The sequence below is a fragment of the Ursus arctos genome, unplaced genomic scaffold (assembly GCF_023065955.2).
Source record: "Ursus arctos isolate Adak ecotype North America unplaced genomic scaffold, UrsArc2.0 scaffold_31, whole genome shotgun sequence".
In the NCBI taxonomy this organism is placed as follows: Eukaryota; Metazoa; Chordata; class Mammalia; order Carnivora; family Ursidae; genus Ursus; species Ursus arctos.
Genome location: NW_026622997.1, coordinates 23,937,823 through 23,959,944, shown reverse-complemented (window position 1 = coordinate 23,959,944; position 22,122 = coordinate 23,937,823). Strand labels below are relative to the sequence as shown.

Sequence of the window (22,122 nt, the reverse complement as noted above, 5' to 3'; positions counted from 1 at the left end):
AGCACCTTGAAGGGACGCTCGCCCTGGGGCAGGTAGGGAGCAGATGACCAGGGTGGCTTCCTAGAGGACATGGCTGGCTTTGCGCTCTGAAGGGGAAAGAGCAAACAGGTGAAGGCAGTAACAGCAGGTTCTAGGGCGAGAAAGCAGCCCGTACACAGACACGGAAAACAGAGACTGAGTGCGGAGTATTTGGGAAGGCACATCACTTGGCAGGGCTGGAGTACAAGGGAAAAGGGAAGCAGCTACTGGCCACTAAGGGCCTTATACATCGTGCTGGGGCTTTTCTTCTGTAAGTGACCGACGGCTTAGGAAGTATTTTACACACGGGCTTGGGCTTAACACAATGTGCTCGGCATTTTATAAATATTCCCAGGAGAGCAGTGAGAGAACGGACTGGGGTTTGGGAGAACAGTGAGAGTGGAAACGGGGAAGTCGGTCTGACATAGATGAAGAAATCCAGCAGCGACCTGCCGAAGGCCCGCCCAGAGGCAACAGCAAAGAGGATGAGGTCTCACCTAGACGAATCACAGCATTGCTGTGGAAAAATGGGACCAACCAAAAGTTGTGGGTGAGGGAGAGGGAGAAGTCCAGGATGCCATCGTGGTTTATGGCTAAGTAGCCGGGAAGATGTGTCCATGTGTATCAAGGTAGTAAACACAGGGCACGTAGACAGAGAGCATCCGGTCAGCCCTGCACACAGTCCACACGGTCGAGGCACCACCCAAAGGGAAATGGCCTGGAGTCTGGGGCGCGTACGCTTGGGATGCATGGGGGGCAGCCGTGCGCGCTCGAGGAACAGAACCCTGGCAATGCATGGGCTGGAGGAAAGAGCAATGCAGAGAAGTCTGGAGGGAGAGGCCAAGAAGGTGAAGGAAAAGCCCGGCAGAGATCAAAACTCTAAGATGCACCATTACCGCATTATTGTTGACTATTATCTGACTGTTATGAAATTACACACCCAGGTCAGGGTTTCCACCATCCCCAAGGGAAGCTTTAACTGCATGTCTGTTACATACTCAAGAGCTGTTATTAGGAATACTTAATTTGAAAAAGATTTTTTCATTCATGAGTTAAAACCGTTTGTCTTTATTTAAAAATGACTACTTCAGCGTGTTATAAGGGAAGTGAAAACTGGCGGGGCTGCTGAGTCACCAGTGAGGCCCAGAGAGGGATCAGCGACAGACCCGAAGTGCTGGCAGCCGCTGACCTCGCGGGGGCACACATTCAGTGATCGCTCAGCAGCAACCTTCATCTGTGGTTCTAAACCTCACCGCAGACTGTGACAGTATTCCGGTAGGAGAGATTAAGTTCGCCTCAATTTTTCTTTGAGCGGATTTTCAGGTTCTGACCTTATCTTCTTCGAGTAAGTGAGAGGTGAGCGACTGTGAGCTCAGATAAACACGCCAGCGGATGGGTCTGTGATAAAAGTGGACTTCTAGAACATGCGGGAGTGACCTTCCCCCACGTGAAGATGCTTGCACGAGAGCAAGAGGGCTTCACTTCCTTCCACAGCGGGCCCAGAGTAGAGCCATGCTACACTGACTTAGCACATAGGCTGAGTTTTCAACAAGCCTCTGACTCGAACACTAACGACGAAATGCAAGGTAAAGGTATTCACATTTAATTTCCAAGTACACTTGAAACCATTCAAATAATTTTAAGGCTAGTACGAAGGTGGGAAAAATAGTATCAGCCAGAAAACATGGGCTATTTGTGGAGAATTAGGTCATGCCAGCGAATCTCAGTATCAGCCAATTATACTTTGGTCGTAGTATGCATCTCTACCGCGTGCTTTCATATATCTAACATACATACGTGCACGTACAAACACTTCCTAAAACACATACTCAAAGTCTGTATTTCACACCTTCCTTTTTAAAGTGACTAAATTAATATTACATTTTAAATTCTGGAAGTGTCAAAACAGACCATGGCAATAGTCTAATACCTGTAACCAAGTTAAATAAAGCAGAGTCTATCGCATCAATCTGAAGTGAGAAAATACAAAAATTCAAAAAGCAGAATGAAGAGGATATACACTTTATGTAATACTGAAGACTTTTCTAAAGTCTACATCTGTACAGCTGGGAAGAAGAAGAAAAGGCTTCCCATAAGAGCTCAGATTCTATTAAAAAAATATGGTACTTTCAAAATAAAAGGTCTTATTTCTTTATTCTTTCTGTAGTGGATGCATAAAGAGAGCCCAAGACTAGATCAGTTGTAAAAAGAATATATCGTATTTTTAAAAGGCAAACTCTAAAATGCAGGACTTACACAAATCTTACTTAGTAATAAATACATAACAGAGCAACGTAATTAAATGCAATATCCGTTGCCATCTCCCTCTACTGCCCCATTGGATTACGAGCATCTTATCTCCGATATTGTGCCTGTCCCCCAAGGAAAAACTCGTAGTTACTGAATGGAACTGAACTCTAAGAGCATGACAAGTCAAGTAACAAAGGCATATGCACGTCAGAGTGGTAGCATGAGAACAATTTTCTGTGGGTGTCAAGAAGGGGAAATTAAATTGGGTTCTGAAGGATGAATTCAACAGGACAAAGGAAGCTTTTCCTTACCTACACAGTAGAGATGGGATGGGGGTGTGGTGGGATTACATGAACTCTGAAGGCGTTCCCCGTTCTATGGTTTAAGACAGTATAACGGGAGGGTGGACCCCAGTGTTGAGATGTTGATGACTACGTGCAGTGGAAGGAAAGTACCAGGATCCGTCATGCTGAAGATCCTAAGGAGAAACATTATGGAGGGCAAAAGGCAAGAATATCTAAGAAACTGTATGGAGAAATGCAAAAGTGGAATGGTAAGAAAATACGAATGCGAAGAATGGACAGGGAAAGATAATCAGCCTGCACCTAAAAGCACCTGAAAACAAGATGGGGCGCCTGGGTGGCTCAGTCGTTAAGCATTTGCCTTCAGCTCAGGGCATGATCCCAGGGTCCTGGGATCGAGCCCTGCATCGGGCTCCCTGCTCCGCTGGGAGCCTGCTTCTTCTTCTCCCACTCCCCCTGCTTGTGTTCCCTCTCTTGCTGTCTGTCTCTCTGTCAAATAAATAAAATCTTCAAAAAAACCCAAACACCAAAAAACAAAAAACCACCTGAAAACCAGAGAGTGTAAGAACGCCGGGGGCGGGGGGCAAAGTCAAATGAAACCTTAACCCACAACAACTCAAAATTTTAAATTAAATCAGAAAAAGAAAGCGCTGATAAGAAATAAAAAGTGAGTAAAGACACACAAACAGCTTTAAAATCATCCCCCTTCAAAAGAAAAAAATCTTAAATTGAATTAGAGATGTGTTTAATGCACAGTAGCTGGATTATTACACTTTACAGTAATTAAAAATGGGACGGGCTCCTTTCTTACCCATGTGTGTTCCATATATTAACGGAGCTAAATTAAAAAGAGCTTGAGTTTTTAAAAGTCTTTTATTTTTATTTGACACATGTGCATTTAAAATATCTCCGGAATTCTGAAAGGCACCCAAAGGTAGTGTTGAATAATGGGAAATATTAACAGTCATTAGAAGAGGCTAGTTAACTTTTTTTTCCCCCAGATGCTAAAATTCCAGTTTTCCAATTTCAAGAGAAGAGTGTTAATGTATACACTAAAACCCGTCCACACATGCCAACTCTAATCCCGGCTTCTTCATCTTGCGCAAAACACCCTTGAGAGAATTGAGTTATTGGCCCGTGGAAATACTTGCATTTCACTATTTTTGGTCAACAGAATTCTGGAAACTGTGCAAGTTAGACTCTGTATCTCAGGATGGTAATCATAGGCGAGGGGCGCACAGACTGGGGCCTTTCAGCCACTGTTAATAATGTGCTGAGGAAGACACAGGCCAGGCCTGGGGAGCCCATCCCACAACCTGCATCTACCCACACCCCACCAATCACAGGACTCTCGACAGTCTTAAAACCTGAGCAGAACTAGAGAGAGAGAGAAAAAAAAAGAAAAAAGCAGAACTAGCTGCCTCATTTCTCTAGTGACTGCCTACATTACTCGCTGAAAGCATCACTAGCACTAATGTTTCTCGGTACAGCTCAACAGAAATAACTTCGGCTATGAAGAAGTCATTAATTATACTTTATGATAAAATATATTGCCGAGAAACAAAGTGTGCTTTTCAGGGGGGAAATGAAAATTCTTATTCCTTGAAAATAAGGTATGGGTTTGTTTTAATTTAACTTCTGTTTGTGTCTTCCAAGCAATTTTCCAGACAGATTTCCCAGGGTAAAATGTTGTTATAAGATTTCAGAGAACTAAGGTCAAATGAGTAAGTTGTTTTATCTTCCTTTTTTTTTTTTTTTTAAAGATTTTATTTATTTATTTCACAGAGAAACAGCAAGAGAGGGAACACAAGCAGTGCGGAGCCGGAGAGGGAGAAGTAGGCTCCCCGCTGAGCAGGGAGCCTGATGTGGGACTAGATCCCAGGTCCCCGGGATCATGACCTGAGCCAAAAGCAGATGCTTAACGACTGAGTCACCCAGGTGTCCCCTCATCTTCTTTTTCTTATTTAAGTGTTTATTTAAATTCCAGTTAGTTAACATACAATTAACAGTGTAACACCAGCTTCAGGTATACAACATAGTGACTCAACACTTGCCAACATCACCGGTGCTCATCACTAGTGCCCTCCTTCGTCCCCATCACCTATTTTCCCCATCCTGTCACCCACTTCCCCTCTGGTAGGTTCTCTCTTCTTCTTCTTCTTTTTTTTTTTTTTTAAGATTTTATTTATTTATTTGGGGGTGAGAGAAGGACAAAGAGAAAACGAGCAGGGAGGAAGAGCAGAGGAGAAGGAGAAGCAGACTCCCCTCTGAGCAGGGAGCCTGATGTGGGCTTGATCCTAGGACCCCAAGATCATGACCTGAGCGGAAGGCAGAGGCTTCACCAACTGAGCCACCCAGGTGCCCCAGTTCTATCTTCTTAATTAAAATATTTGACCTAGCCGTCAGCCTTTGAGAGGAGGCCAGGCATGTTATACAAATAAGGATGGGAATAGGAACAGGAACATTCTCACGTCCTTCGCACTAAATGCAGGGGAGGTTCATTTTTAAAAATTTCATTCCATTTTGGATTTTCTTCTCTTTTCACCTCTCTCTCTCAATTTGCCAAAGCGAAATATGTCATACCCGTGCAGCCTGGGGTGCCAGAGAAAAAGAAACACCTAGTTGCATATGAATTTTAGATGAATGAATAAATTTGTAGTATAACTATGTCCCACTTATTGCATGGGTCATAATTTATATTAAAAAAGTACTGTTTATCTGAAATTCAAACTTAGCTGGGTGTCCTGTATTTTTATTTGTTAATTCTGGCAACCCTAACATATCGAGTGGATCGTGTGCTAGCCAAAGGCATTGTCCCACAAGGGTCGGGAAGACTGGTAGACGGTCGTGCACAGTGGTGATGAGACACAGCCAGGGTTGGGGCAGGGTGCAGAGACTGATGACTGAGGACAACTGGGGGTGACTGGTGGAACAGTGGGGGGCAAGCTTGGGGTGGCTGTAAGGTGAGCTCAAGCTTTTGGTACAAGCAGTCCCTCTCCCTGCCCTTGGCTCACTTCTTCCCGATGCTAGTGAATTTCGTGGAGGCGGTAAACAAGCAATGGCAGTAAAAACGGGGACTCCTTCAGGTTTGAGAAATAATTTGAAAACACAATAACTGCCACATCTATGTAGACTTTCTTTTGATTATTTTTTATCAATACTCTAATACTGCATGTTGGCAAAGGATTTCACTATGAACTTTGCTTCTTCCTCTATTACTAAGATTTCTGAGAGTGCTTGGGTGGAAAGGTGGAAGGGAGAGAGTAATAAACGGGACATTCTTAACTCAGAATCTGGGAAACTTTCCATTTTCTGCACCCCGATCCCACTTACCCATAAAAGGAAGTCACAAATGCCGCTGGCGTCTGGATAAACAGCACAGGACCTCCTCCTACCTGTTTCTAAGCTGCTCTGAGGCCTTTTTCCTATGTCCAGTGTCATGGCTTTGGATGATTTTCTCCTCAACCTTTCTCAGTGTTTTAGACTCTGACCTACCCTATTTCTCTGGCTCGGACACCTCCTGCATTGGTCCTAAGGAATTCCAATCCTTTGGCGGGAAGCCCTGGGCTGCCATCCTAACCCGCCCCAGCCCTACCCCCACAGGGAGGAGTGGGGGGCGGGGGGAAGCAAGTTGGACAGGGCTCTCTGAGGAAGAGAGCTGGACCAGCCTGATCTGTTGGTCTCTGATGATATTCGCCCTGACACCCGGCTTTATTCAAGATAACTGCCCCAGGCCGATGGTGAATCAATCGGCTGGGCCGGGGACAGTGGAGGCGAGGCTGGTGGTTTTTAGGGTCAGCTTGGCTGCTTCACTGTCTGCTTTACAAGGAGGTCATTCAATAGAATCCTCAACGCTCTTCCCGTACTTCTGTCTTCTGTCCCTTTTATTGCTTCTCACACCTCTTTCCATTACCTATTATAGAGTTTACCCATTTAAATTTCGACTCAGAAGTGGGGGAGAGAGAGGCAGGGTAGGAAGGCCCACTTCGACCCTGAGCTTAAGCTGTCCATCCACCTTTTATTAAAGCATCTTACACTGTGGCTTTTTAGCTACTCGTGGCCCAGGGGTGATGAGCCCGGACTCTGGAGCTAGACTGTTCTGTAACTTACTAGGCTGTGTGACCTGAGCAGTCACAGAATCTCTCCGTGTGTTTCCTCATCTGCAAACGAGGGCATAATCAGAGTTCTCATCTTACAGGGTCGGTCTGCAAAGTAAATGAGTTATGCATGTATGTAAAGCTTTGAGAATAGTGCCAGTTCCATGATGTGCATCGAACAGTTGAATAATAATAAGGTCCCCTCGCATTCCACTCTCTTTGTCAGTCCTCAGGGTGATGGCAAGGCACAGTGCTGGTATCCACCGGGCCCTTTACGCATACATCTATACCCCCCCCTCCTTCCAGCTACAGTCACAACATAAACTAATGTGTTAAAAAATGTCTAGGTTTTAGATCAACGTCATTTTAGAAGGAAAAGAGAAAAATATACAGATACAGTGGCCAAGGTAGGCTCAGGGAAACATGAGTTACTCTACTTGAATCATAAGCTGAGGAGGGTTAAAAATGAAGAAATTGCCTGTGGGTCAGGTTGGCACAGATCGGGAAGCAAAAGGGTAGCTAAACACGTCTACTGTTGAAGTAAAACACAGCTGAACCATGTCTGCACCCTTGGTAACAATTATATGACCACCTTGAGAGGAAAGACATTTTAACAAATGGGAGCACAGATTTTATACCAAGGGAGCCCTTCAGTTATGTCCTTTATTTTGAGACTGAATTTCGTCATTTGGCTCTGGAGTAGAGTTCACGGGGCCCATGAATGTGGGTTTACTATTTACTCACTTCCCCTGCTTGGAGGCCAGACCCTGAGCCTGGTTTTAGGATGACATGTGCTACAACAATAAGGCAACGCCACCAATCGGGCATTTATCCAATCGTTCCTGATATTTAGCAACAGCCCTAAAATTACTTTTGAAACATTTTTTAGTCTTTGCCAAAGATGGGGACTAGAGTGAAGTGCACACACGGCTTTGGACAATCTGCTATGGCGAATGGTTTTAAGTGTGGCACAAACACACCAGATCAATAACTTGTTTCTTTACCCGCATGTGCCGTGCAAATCTGGCTCTCGTAGAGTGCCGTATCCATTAAAAACTGAACGTGCTATTTCCAGACAGCAGATAGCTCGAAGCTCAACGGGGCCAGCCGGCAGGGATCCAAATTCCCATCTCCCTCTCGAGAAGAACCACTCAAAGCGCTCTGTTGGCGACATGTGTTGCTCCAAGCACGGGGATAATGAAGGCTTGACAATACCGTGGCTGCCTCGGGATGGAGTCACATGGCCATTATTCTTCGAACAGAAAGAGCTGAATTTGTTATCTTAAATCACTAGACAAATCTGATTAATGGAGAAATGTAGATCAATATGGGATTTCTAAGGTGAAACTGCCCCTTTCGCTCCAGGTAGGACATATGAAACTGATGCCACAGAGACGAATAGTCTCTTAGGGAAGGAAGGATGGTGGTATAACCCAAGACTTTTCTCCCCAAGACTTTTAAAATAAATTTTTGCTGTATGCTTCTGTCCACATTTTGTTATTAAATCATATTTCACTGAGCACTGGCAGGCATGAGCTCCCAGATGTGTCTGCATTCATGGCGGTGCTTAAGGTAGTCTTCGGAAGTGTGGGTTATGCAAATACATATCAGCATTTTTTTGTATATTTGATATTGCACTTAAAAATGTCCGGTACTGATACATTACTTCCAGTTCTCCTACTCAAGTTATACCGAGTGTACTCTTTAAGATAAAAATATCATATGCTTTAATATTTTTACAATATCTAATTATATAAGTAAGTAATTGGGGGGAACATGGATTGTCTCCTCATCTTTTCCGCTCACACACATTTTTTTTGGTCCTTTACCCAACTACCAACACATGTTCAACCACTCTTACTAGTTCTCTGTTATTAAACCACATTCTATAGTAATATTCATTCATCCAACCTTAAAAAACCAGCTATTCCTAAGAGTTTTCAAGATAAATAATATCTATCCTTAAAATAGCAATACTTCTAAAAATAGACTACACACGTCTCTCCTTCTTGATGTAATTTAGGCCCAATTATTTTACTCTGGGACTATTAAAATGTGCAGGGATCTTTGGGTATTTGGGTCCAAATTAAGGGGTCCTGGGCAGCTGCACTTTCGGAGTCCCTTTGTTGATGACTCAGCGGTCTTTATGGCCACGTCCTTGCCTTCATTTTCGTACGCCGCCACTTTTTAATGAAGCTCTGGCTTCTCGAAACCATAACCACCCTCTTTGTAACTCCTGCTAGGCTTGATTGTTTTTTGGGAAACCAGACATGTATGTCTGTTAGAAATATTCTTTTTAAAAGTGGACTGCTCGTGGATGGGGGACTTGAAGAAGTAACGAGGTGGGGAGAGAGTTCAACAAGGATGTGGACAGGCTGGATCCTGGCTGGTGGGCTGGCGGACTTCGAGCCGGGTTACGGACAGCAGAGACCTCCTGCACAAAAGGCCTCTGGCTGTGTAAAGCACTAATGTTCATTTTCTCTCTGCTCCTAAGCTAACTCATCAAGCACATATCCATACATAGCCGTTTTGGGGGGCACACAGGAGTTAGTTTAGAGTTTAGCTGATGGATGTCTGTGTCCTTAGAAAAATTCTTAAAATAACACTAATCACCAAAAAAAAAAAAAAAAGAAAGAAAAGCTTACTCCACCAACATAGTTTTATAATCACGTTTCTTCTGAAGTGTGTCCATTCATTTATGTCCAAGAATGTAGAAAATTATTGAAATAATAATAGTCACTAAAAGAACATGAGATGCCCCCTTGACAAAACACAGAAACTGTAATAGTGATAACCCATTAAAGACTCACTTTTAATGGGGGAATATATATAAAGTTATGCAGACTAACTATGTTTAGAAACTGAACTATGCAGATGTTAAAAACCACTATAGACTGAAACAGAACTGTGTACTTCTTCCTTCCAAGCATTTTCATATTTTATAATAGCTTTTTACGTTAGCAGATTATAAACATCTGTGTTTAGCTAATAAATTGAGATTTCCCCCCTGAACACATAACTCTGATAAAAATCTAACAAGAAAGAAAAAAAGGGGGGAAGGAAGGAAATAGAAACATCTTTTATATGTATGGCAATACTTCTTTCAGGCCAAAGACAGAAAGCACGTGCTAATAAGCAGAGTTTTAATAAAAAGTGTTCTAATTATAGCCTACTCTACTCACCCATAACTTATCCAAAGAAAAAATTCAATTCTAGTGACACAGAAGGCCTCTGGACCTGTAACCTTTCCTAGTAGTTAGTCTGATGTGTTTTCAGAAATTACAAGCTATGTTTATTATGTGTTTATTAAAATAACAGAGGACAGCATATAGTGCACAAAATAAAATCAAATTACCTGCTGCTCTGGATTCTCTTTACCTATGTTCCCTTTTATTAGGACAGAAAAACGGCAATTGGCTTTGCTCAAGCCATTCTCTGTAAGTCTGTATTACAAGAACTGGAAACAGTTTTTTAAAAAAAATGGTCATGGAACTAGAGATAATGCTCCAAAATGAAATTCTTCCCATCTCCAGCAGAATTTGTCTTAGAGTATAAAAAATAAATCAGGTTTTTTCCTTAAGACTCATTTTGAGTGTACATTTTGCTCTAAGCTTTATTTGCTTTCTGCAACAGCATTTAAGAGAAACCCAACTGACCATTTGCAACGTAAACAACGGCTTCAGAGTACGATTAAGAAACGCACCTGGCCTCACTCAAACAACACGTTTGTTTAACCCGGTGACTCTCCTGTGCCTGGGGTCAGGCTGGAGCAATCCTGGTTGGGTTGGGGGAGTTGGGGAGGAAAGAGGAGCAAACATAACTGACTCACTGAGAAAAGAACGGTTGTACTAACTATCCTTTGTAATTACCACTGTTTTAACAGTTTCTAGCAGGCCAGGCTATCATTTAAGTGACCCACTATAATTTGGGATGAAGCCCCAGGAAATTATGCCAACTTTAGAACAGGATCTGCATCTCTGAGTTTACTCAGCATAACGAACCCACTGAAATGCTGAGTATTCCTTCTTTGGTGTAAATTTACATCAAGGGAAAAATTAACAATAAAAGGAACCTAGCTAGAGAGGAAGAGAATACCACAACATTCACTCCCAGGACAATTTCCATCAGGTTAAAAAAAAAAAGAAGAAAGAAAATAAGCAGAATAGCATGATGAACCCCCATAAACTCATCATTCATTTTCAATAATCGTCAACACATGGCCAATCTGATTTCACTGTATCCTACCCACTCCCTGCCTTGCATTCTTTTTTTTAAAGCAAGTCGCAGACAGCCTATATTTTATTTTATATAAGCTTTCATTTATAATGTATGCATATATTTAACCTAAAGATCACTACAAAAATCTCACTGAGCATGAGATGTTTCAGTCAACTCCAACCACATCTTACAAAACGTTCTATGCTGAAACCTATCTGCTTAGAAAGCTAATTTGTTTGAATATAATTGGGTACTTAAAATGACAAAGTAGCTTGAATCACAACCCCCTTGTATTTTATTTATGGGGAAGAAAAGGAATATTCTAAGACTGAGAAAGCAGTGTCTGTCCCACCGCCCCTGCGATGCTAGTCTTTGTGGACACTGATCAACGGGAGAAAAGGTTGAAGGTGACCCGGTGAGACGTGTCTGGATGGAGCCGGAGAAAGGGGCAGGAGCAGCCTGGAAACTTTCCCCTTTTCCGTCCCTACACATGCAGAATGAAGCAGAATGCCAACAGGCCAAACCTTTGGAACTTCAAAAATCACTCATCAAGCACGCTAGCTCTTTACAATAATTTATTACCGATCTTAAAGTAAAGATCAAAAGGAACTCCATCTAGCACTTATATTCAGTTCCTCATTGCCCAATGACTAATTTGTAGAGGAATGAAGTCTTCACAAGGGAAGCCAAAATAATCCGAGGTGACTTTGATACAATGCCACAAAGGATATGAAGAGGAAGCCGGTAGAAGCTGCAAATGGCTAAGTTCCATTAAGAGTTCTAATAAAAGAATAATGGAATTTCCCTTAACTGTGAATTAAAAAACGTTAGAAGTGGGCAAAATTTAGACAAGGCAGGCAAAACCTTTGATTTGTCACAGCCTTTTGTCGTTCCTGAATGTTAACTTTAGCCACTGCTGCATTTATGTTAATTAAATGGCTTCATCTAAAAAACTGCAACTCTCCTATCAGGAACCCAGCCAATCTCCTTCCCTTTGCTGGTGTGTTACTTATCTGCCTGCACCTTCTCTCCCTACTGTCATGCATTACTGGCTCTCCCCATCTCTTTCAAACAAATTGCCATATTCTGCAAAGGGACTGGTTTAGCTTGAAAAATGCAACGTGAAATGATATCATTTTTAGTACTGTGTATTGCCATGGTCACACGAAGCATAAACACCTCTCTCAAAAATTGTTGGTGCTTAAAGTCAATTGGTCACTATAGAAACACTAGAAGCCATTGAAAATCTTTCAACTTCTATGAACAACTGGCACCGTTTTCTCCTCCTGAATCCAGACATCTCCATAATTCTCAACTGAGGAAAATAGTTTTCACACTACTTATTTTGGCTAGTTAAAAAATCCCCACCACATGTCTCCTTGTAAATTCATAGATCAAGATTTAAGTTTATATTAGCATTTCAAGTGTGCAAATTTTTTGTTCGCTTCTGAAATCACCTCGAATTAACAGATTTACTGGAACCTTACATGATACAGAAGTTGTGCACAAGTCTCGGGAATCTTGTAATATATTTCCCTACGATGATGTGGTGTTAAGCATTTTCTTTAAAAACAGAAGTGTTTTGTTTTTTTCTTAAAGAACTCTTATCTTTTACAAATATATGGTGAGATGCTTGTAAGTAAAAAGATGTCTGGAAATTCTTCAAATACAGGGACTGAAGAGTGTGGGGTATAAATGAAGCAACACTGGCCACGGGTCTATAAAGCTGGGGGACAAATATATAGGAGTCATGGAGCTATTTGGTCCTCCGTGGCGCAAATCTTTTGGCGGTGGGTATTCCAGATATTACGCTATGTACTGTTCTTTGTTAGGGATTTTATCTAGAGAAAATAACTCTCTCTCAGGAGCAATGGAAAACCAAAGGGTTGGCAATTACTATCTCAACTGTCTTTACCAATTCAAAAATCAAGTCCATCGCTTCAGTGTTCGGAAAGAAAAAAACCAACCAAGTAAATAACACCCCCCAATCTGTCTTTACCTCATCTTTGAGATTTCAGTGACAATGTGTAACTGGATTTTAATGGGAATAAAATATAATTATTTTAGTTCAGAAATAAAGATTTTTTTTTATTTCTTTAGAAGAGAGAGAGAGTTGACAAATTAAAATGGAAATACAAATGTAATTGGAAAACTACTTCAAAATCACTATCTGCTGGTGAGATCTGCTCTACGTTCAGAAGGACTTCTATCCAATACACGAATAACATGCTTCTCTTACCTTGTGATCGTACGGATTGTAAGAATGGAATACCCGAGAAAGATCTTTCGTTCTTTGCTTTTTCTGTGGAAGAAAACACAAACATGTGAGTTGACAGGTGGCAAAAATATACACATGCATAAGTATCTATCTATCTGTCTAATCTTTGTCTACCTATCCACCTGCATTAAGATATTATTTAGAGATTCTTGTGCAACGTGGGAGGCTACAGTGCCATTCTGGGATACATGACTGCAATTAGAAAACTAAGTTACTTGATGGTTTTGCGGGTCGTTGTCACAGACCAGCCAGGAACGTTTAGGACACTTGTGATTTCACCGTAATACCAACTGCTATTACTCTGACTGGGCACGGACATGTGTCCTGTTGAACAATAAACCTTCATCTGGCTTCCTAGTCACAGTTTGGGTCTGTCTGCTTGAGGCTACCTTTGTTCTGTCCCTGCTGTGTAGCCCGAGTGCCTTGCATGGTGTCTCACACACAGGGCTCGATGCATACTTCCTTAAGAAATAAACGAATTTACCCAACTTAGGCAAATCTATAACGATGACATAAGTCTCATATATAGTGATGAAAAGAGAAGCCTCTTTTCAGTGCTGATATGTTTTTCTCAAGCTGAACCCACTACTTGAGGACCGTCTCTACCTTCTGCCCCCTCAGCGTCTGTGACAGTGAAGGGAGGGTGGCGTTCTCTTCTGGTGGACTGTAAGAAGCAGCCTGTTTTCTCATACACGGAGATCTGTCCACTCACCATAACCACCACAGGAAATTTTGCGTGTGATTCTAGATCTTCTGTGTAAGTTTTTTCACATACAGTTATTACTTTCAAAGAAACGGGATCATTCTGTATACACTGTCCTAAAACTGACTTTTTCCACTTCACAACTGATCCTTGCCAAACTTAAAGACTCGTAGGACCAGATCTGCAATCCCTTATATGCAGTGCTGAAATCCAAAAACTTCTGAAATTTGAACGCTTTTTCTGCATTTCAATTTTTTCATAAAATGATCATCTTTGCACAAACATTTTTGCCAGCTTGCCAGTGTGCACTTTTTTCAAAAATGATAAATCCTGGCGCAAAAGTGGTCTGTTGTCCTTACTATAGCCCCCGTCCTGCTTCTGGTTCTACTCTGTCGTTGCTAACCTAACTACCAGGTAACGGAGCAGCTTCTGTCTTCACTTGTGAATGAACCCTTGCCTGGTCTTCAGGTTTCCTAGGGGAGTGTTTCTGTATCTCCTCCCGTTAAACTCCAGTGTCTGCCTGAGCGTATCTTCACACCTCCCCAGTGCCAGGGATCCAAGCAGACCCTCTGGCCCGGGCTCTACACGACCGTCGGCAGCCACTTGGCTAAGAAGTTGGAACTAGTATTAACTAGGACTGATATTAGAGTCATTTGTACACGCTCACTATCGTCCCATGGACCAGTTTTCAAATTTCGGAATGGTCTTTGGAGCCACAATTCCAGCTGGCTTTGTTTCCACATCACCCACTAAACATCACCCCTCCCTGCCACCAGCCACAATCCCCACCTCCTCTGTCTACCTCGAAAGTGGGCTTCTGATCATCCTAACACTAAAATCCCAAAATACTCCTTTCCCCCTGAGAGCAGGGATGAGCCTCTGACTGACTGGAAATAGGCCCCCAACGCTACAAGTGTAAGCCCTGAAATCTGTTCTGAACAGGTCACTGGCTCACCCAAGTTTTCGTTAGCTTAGAATTTTCTCTTTCCTTTCCATTACCCACTCAGTTGTATAACAGTTCTTGGCTTATACTTCAATCAGAAGAAAAATGACGGATACTAACATTTCCTTTGGTAGAAGACTCACTATAAAACAAGGGGTGAAATTGTTTTCAGAAAGGAAATTATGCTAGGAAAGATAAAATACGGAGCAAATCAGTACTCAATTTAGGAGGTGTCCAAAAGTCTGCTGAGTCCCGAAAAGGTTGAGCTACCAGCTTGAGTTGGCGGGTGGAAACGGAATATTCAGAGGTTGTTTTGTGTGACATTTTCATGCGGTTTTGGTTTGATATCTCTATTTTTACAGCTAAACCCTATACATGCCTTTTACTGTAAGCTACCTCAAATTATTTTGGGAAGGAAGTGGGGTCTAAATGACAAGTAAATAACACAATTTGGATTAGCACCCAAAGAAGCCAGCGAGGAAAAAATGCTCTTCTCTCTGACAACAAATTTATTATACACAAATACAAGGAAGTCTTGGCTAGAAATCCTGAAGGTTCTATGTATTAGTTCAGTTAACTGAAAACTACTGCTGTTTTTCCTGTGAGGTCAGAATTGTAGAGCTCAGCAGTGTATGTTCAGGGATCCATCATAGGGGATGACAAATGATGGCCCACGGGCCGATCCAGCCTACCACCTGTTTTTGTAAGTAACGTTTTACTGAGACACAGCCACGCGCATCTGTTTATGTATATCTATGACCACTTCTGTGCTATAACAGCAGAGTTGAGTGGTTCCGACAGAGATCATATGGCCCATTAATCCTAAAATATTTACTCTCTGGCCCTTTACAGAAATAGTTAGCCATCCCAGAACTCGAATCTCTATCTGGCACCACGACTACTTCTGGCAATTGTCCCCTGACCCCAAACCAAATAAACAACTATCCTGCAAAATTCCTTGCTCCTTGTACTCAATGAGACAGTTCAAGGACCGGTCATAACCTATACCCGAACACATCAGGATGACCATACCAGGCCAAAGAACCGTGAGCTGTCTTGCTTCCAGGATTTTGGTTTTGGGCATTCGATGTTCACAATTATAAGTCGGCTTGTAGAACACGCTGAAGTAGATATGGGACTTTCAGAGCCTTCTGTATTCACACCGTAACTGCTGATGACAGAAACGCTGAGATTCTTTACTAAATTCTAGCGCTGAAGCCAAGCAGAATTTTTCATGTACAAGGGATGAAAGCACGGCCATCACTGCTAGTGAGCCAATTTCTCACGGGCAGACAGCGCTAAGAGTCCTCAGCTACAAAACTTGTTGAGCCTTGCTATCAGTTTTAACTGAAACTAAAAGCCGAGCCAAAAATGGAATAATTAGATACTTTCCTATTGCATCATAGTGTGTGTCTAAACCACCTCCCACTTTTTAGCCTGTTAAAACAAACATCTCAGTCATGCAACCACCTGTTACTTCTCTGAGTGTTTAAAAAGTAAACATGTTGAACAAGGTGTGTGATGAACCTGGAACAAGGGTGGCCAAAGTACAGTGAATATGGCAAACATCCCTCTCAGAGCTGGATGAGGTACCTTCAAGTCCCCTTCATCGTCAATCTCGGGGTACAGGCTGCAGAGATGAGAGGTGATTACAGAGGACCAACACGCTGAGTCCTATAGTCTGTGTGGGGCGCAGCTGGGTTTAGAAGATGAGGCAGTCTGAAAATCTGGTCAAACTTTGAGATTTCAGAGAATCTCCATCATGAGGTGTTTCCTAGACTGCTTTTATATTTCACACTCCAGGAACAGAAAACACTGACAATCCCTTTACGATCCAAGTTTAAACTCCTTTTCAAACAAAACCAAACAAAATTAAAGGCCCCAATGGAACATTTTTAACAGTTCAGGTTTCCAGACAATGGAATCATTTCCATTTTTATCAGAGGGATACAAGGAGTTAGATCTGAAAGAGGCCCCACGTGCAATGAAAATCTGTATTTTGAAGGTGAGATCATATAGTCAATTAAATTGTAACAATACCCACCAGTTTAACTTCTCCTGGGCTCCCCAAAAGAATTCAATGCTTTCTGTGTTCATTCTCTACTTATAGATAATACAGTATAAATGTTTTAGGATACTTTGTGGTAAGAAGCGAAAAGAGCAGGTTTGAATTTCAATGTACTACTAACTTCCTGTTTTCAGTTCCCCATGTAAGGAGCTCGGAAGTCATCGCTCCGGCCTAACAAGAAACAAGCTGAACAGACTTAAAAATCAACTCTTTTTTTGGATGCATAAGGGAAGGAAAGACAGGAAACACTGTTGCCCCTAGAACTGGGAGAGACCAATGAGCCAATATGGGGAATGTGGCTTCTGGAGCATTCCGGAGCATGAGTAGGAAAGCCTGAATGGTAATGGATGGATTGCTGGAGGCTCAGTGCAGACAACTCTGTTAAGAACTTCAGGGTGATCCAGTCATGAGGCAGGAGTGGGTGGTCTACAACACTGTGAGATTTACCTCCGGGAGCTCCACCAGGTTCCCAGAATAAATTTGGGAGAAAAATCCCCTGTGGCTTCTGGCATGGGGAGGGGAAAAAGAAGCATTTTGAAATACACGAGCGTACTCCGTTCTTAACAAGGCCTGCCCTCAGTTGGAACTGGTTAACCAGAGCCTAATCTGCTGGGGTATTATCAGAAACTAGCTAACCTGACAAGGGAAATACCCAACTTCAGACCACTAAACCATCCTGTTCTGCTCAGGGAGGGAGGAAAAACACTGAGAAAACCTCTTTACAGTCCAGAGGTACAGGGTCATTAAAAGACTGAGATCTAATCATATGACTCTAGAATGCTTCTCCAGTCCTTAATCCTCACCACCACATTACTAAAGGCCTATTTGTAGCGTTCCTTTTACCCGCTATGTCATGTTCGGTTATCCAGGAAAATTACAAGACATACCAAAAGGCAAAAATACAATTCGAAGAGACAGGCTAAGCTTCAGAACCAGACATCGTGGAGTGCTGGAATTATCAGACTGGGAATTTAAAATATGTTGAGGGTTCTAATGGATAATGTAGACTGTATGCAAGAACAGATGAAAAATGTAAGCAGAGAGATGGAAATCAAAGAATGAACCTCCCCCAAATTTCCCTCCCCAAAATGCTAGTGATAACGGAAATGAAGAATGCCTTTGACAGGCCAAGGAGCAGACTGAACATGGCTGAGGAAGGAATTTCTGAGCTAGAGATGTACCAACAGAATCCACAAAAACCAAAAAGAAGAGAGAACAAAGACTGAAAGGACTGTAGGACAGCTATAAAAGGTGTACAATATGCACAATGCGGATATCAGAAGGAGAAGAGAGAAAGGCACACAAGACACATTTGAAACAATCAGGACTGAGAATTTCTCCAAATTAATGTCAGACACCAAACCACAGATCTAGGAAGCTCAGACAATACCAAGCACAACAAATGCCAAGGAAACCTATTCTTTGGCATATTATTTTCAAATTATAGTAAATCAAAGATAAAAGAAAAATTCCCAAAAGAAGCCAAAGGGGGGAGAAATGCCTTATCCATAGAGGAACAAAGATAAGAACCATATCTGATTTCTCAGAAACCATGCTGGCAAGAAGAGAGAGAAATATTCAAAGTGTTAAGAGAAAAAAACCACCAACTTAGAATTCTATATCCTTCAAAATTATCCTTTCCATCAGACCTTGTTTGCAAGAAACATTAAAACAAGTTCTTTCGAGAGAAGGAAAATTATATAGGTCAGAAATCTGGATCTGAAAGAAAAGCACTGAATAAGTAGAGAAGAATAAGTGCAGGTAAAAGGAGTTTTTTGTTTTTTGTTTTATTCTTAATTGATCTAACAGGTAAGAGCTTATGCAAAACAATAATAGCAAAAATCTATTCAATTACGTATGCTTATGAATATGTGAAATGAAAGACAATACACTAGGGGTGAGAGAAAGAAATTAAAATAATTGTGTTATTGGGGCACCAGGGTGGCCCGGGTCATGATCTCAGGGTCCTGGGATCAAGCCCTGCATTGGGCTCCCTGCTCGATGGGGAGTCTGTTTCTCCCTCTCCCTCTGCCCCTCCCCATCCTACTTGTGTGCTCACTCAAATAAATAAATGAAATCTTCAAAAAAATTTTAAAAATTACAAAAAAGATGATTGAGTTATTATTATAAGGTACTCACACTATGCCTAAAGTGGATTTTTTTTTTTTTTTTTTTTTTTGCTTGGATTGCCTGAAATTGTTTACTGCAAACTCTAGGGCAACCACTAACACAGGTTAAATATAAAAGTATAACTGATATGCTAAGAAAAAAGAGTTTCAAGCCATTTATTTTTTTCTTGTCCCCTTGTTGGCAGGGAGCCTGAGAAGTGGTTAACCAATGGACTGGCAAGTAACAGTGGAAAGTAAGAGTGAAAAGATAAGAAGCCAAGACAACTCAACTGGGCAAGCAGGTTCTGAATAGGTGATCTTTGCGTCATGCAGGGACACTTAAGACAACAAGGCAATCAATGACTGCGGGGGGTGGGGTGGGTAGTGTCTAGGAGAGTTAGGTTCTAAACAAATTCAAAACAGAGATCGAGTCAAAATTCTAGGAAATAAACACGAGGGAACAAGAACTGGTCAGTTACTACCTGCCAGGGACAGGCCTTTAGAAGGGAAGTCAGAGAATCACATCCTGAGGCAGAAGGGCCAAAACAGCAAAGAGGTGCGAGATAAAAACAAATGACTCAGGGGCGCAAGGTCCTTGGTGAGACTAGTCAGGAACTAGGAGAACTGCAGTGAGGACAGGGCTTAGCAAGAGGCAATGAGGCACTTAAGTAAGGGATAAGAAATGAAGCAGCCATGACACCTTAGGAAGTAAGTGAAGATGTTATCTACCAAAATTGTGGTCTGGCCATAAGGTAGGTCTGATGTTTGCCTTGGGATCTTTGATTACACTTCTTGCAGGGGCAGGTTCCTGTTGTGAGGGGGTGGGTGATGCTGAGCTTATTAACCTCAGTGTGTAATGTGACAGCATTTGGTTGAGGAGGGAAAATATTATAAATTACTGGAGAGTTCAGTTTTTGATAAAAGCAGAAATAAAAGAACTGAGTCTATAGATAGATGATGCCATTTATAAACTGTAGGAAAGTAGGCTGAGTGTAGGCGCCCAGAGGGAGGAAGGAAGTAGCCTTGTGAAAGCAGAGAGATGCCTAAGCGGTTAGAGTGCATAATGTAAGAAATGCGACAAATGATCCCACTTGTGTTTCAGAAAGCGCTTTCTCATGGTGTTAGAGATGGAGCAAGGGTGCAAGGCTAGAGGCTGAAGGTGCTGAGAGAGACTGTGGCAATGCTCCAGAGAAAAGGACAACACCCCACCCCAGAGTCAGCTAGGGCAAGGAAAGGAGGTGGGCTGGATCGACGAAGAGCAGAGGCAGGACAGACAGCTCTTGGTGACCCATTAGGGTAAGGAGTACAAGGGAGGGGAGAACAGTAGAAACTCTAAGATTTGGGGGTCAGATAACCAAGGGGAGAGAAGTGGCCTGCACCAATCCAGGCAAAAAGTAAGTTCTGGGGGGAGGAGAGTGCGGAGGGAAATTCAGGTTTGAAGAGAATGCATTTGAGTGGTTGGCCATGAGACATTTGGGGACATAATGAGAGGAAGTTAGATATAAGGTATGGTGCTGGAGGAGAGATGGGGGCCACAGATTTGGGAGTCATGAGCCTGCTGGTCTAATTTAAAGCAGGAGAGGGGATGTGCTCAAACGGGAAGCACACAGAACAAAGGAGGCAAGAAGATGAGAGAAGATAGAGGTTAATACCCCAGCAAATCACAACTCTCTGACCTTGGGCAAGGAATCCACTCTGGACTTCATATGTGATATGAGGGAGGTGGATCAGGTCAGTGGTTCTCAAGCCTGGTTGCAGGTTGGAACCAAAGAGGAACCTTTAAAATATACCAGTGCTCTGGTCTTACTCCCCAGTGGCACTGAGCTAATTGGCATGGTGGGATACAGGCAAGGGTATTACTTAAAAGCTCTTGGGTTTTCCAATGTGCAGCCGAAGTTGAGAACCACTAGCTAAAATGATCCCTGAGGTTTCTTCCAGCTGGTAGCTTCTGTCTTCCAGGTGGATTCCCCACTGTCTTTCAGCTTTCGCCATTCTGGGTTCTGAATTCCATCAAGCATTTTCATTCGTAATCTCCATATTACGTCTGAGGCTTTGCCTTATTTCCCAACCTCTTCCTTTACAAAAAATGAACTCTATGCGGGAATTCCTCCGGGGCACATTGAGACTTTGGCTACAGAGAACAGGCTGCTATTATATATTTAGTTCCCTACTCGGTGAGTGCTTCTGAAAAATTAATGGGAAGCTAACTTAATAAACCTGAACCTTTATTTTGTTATCAATGTATAAAACATCAGAAACTTAATTAAAAGCACTTGACGTTATCAGCACTCAATCACAATCTCACTTTTCTATTGGACATATTTGGATGGTGTTCCTAAGAGGATAATAATCATTCAAGATCACTAAGAAGAAAGAACAGGTCCCTGGCATCTAAAACAAGGAACCTCAAAATTCAGAAATGAGTCAAAAAACAAAAACGAAAACAAAACAGTGATGTGAAGGTTAGTGGTCAAAATACCCCAAATACTCAGCAAAACAGACAAACTTCAAAATCTCACCTGCTTTTCCTTCATAAGGGACACATGTAATACTTTTGTGTTCTGTGAGAAATGGTACTGTGAGGAGAGACTCAGGCTGCTCTAAGTCTGTATACATTTTCCACCTCTTCCTTGCCAGTAAGATCTGGAAGGTACGGACATAACCATAAAGCTGTGCCGGCTTTGACAGTACTCTTGGATTTCCTTCTCAGCCTCCAGTTACGGCAAATTCAACGAACATTTCGGGTTGTTTAGGGTTTGGAATCTCCACAATGTGTGTGTGTGTGTGTGTGTGTGTGTGTGTGTGTGTGTGTGTAGGGAAGCATACAGTGTGAGCATGTCTAGGAGGACACGAAAACAGCACAATTCTAAGAGTACACGTTAGCAAAGAGACAAGTGACTTTGCTCAACCACTGTTAACAGTATTAAAAAAACAAACCCAAAAAAGCCCAACCAGGCAAATGTGGAAATGCACCACTGATTCTCAAGCACGGCGAGTATCAGTGGGAGCACTTTCTTTCTTTCTCTCTCTCTCTCTCTCTTTTTTTTTTTTTTGGCTTTATGGTTTCCAAAATAACCTTAGTGAATTATAGGTGCAAAAATCAGTCCCTCATTTTCACCCTGGGGGTGGCAGAGGCA

At 42.2% G+C, this 22,122-nt stretch overlaps 1 protein-coding gene across 13 annotated transcripts in view; it reads right to left on the bottom strand.

Annotated features, from left to right (window-relative positions):
- Positions 1 to 22,122, bottom strand: part of CDKAL1 (CDK5 regulatory subunit associated protein 1 like 1) — an 811,149-nt gene that overhangs the window by 288,136 nt on the left and 500,891 nt on the right. For all 13 annotated transcript variants that reach the window (XR_007191477.2, XR_007191478.2, XR_007191476.2 and 10 more), the window contains one exon: positions 13,125 to 13,187. Coding sequence is in view for 10 of the 13 variants with exons in the window: in XM_048225746.2 (XP_048081703.1) it covers positions 13,125 to 13,187 (63 nt within the window). In the remaining 3 variants the exon portion in view is untranslated. The remainder of the gene's footprint in view (positions 1 to 13,124; positions 13,188 to 22,122) is intronic.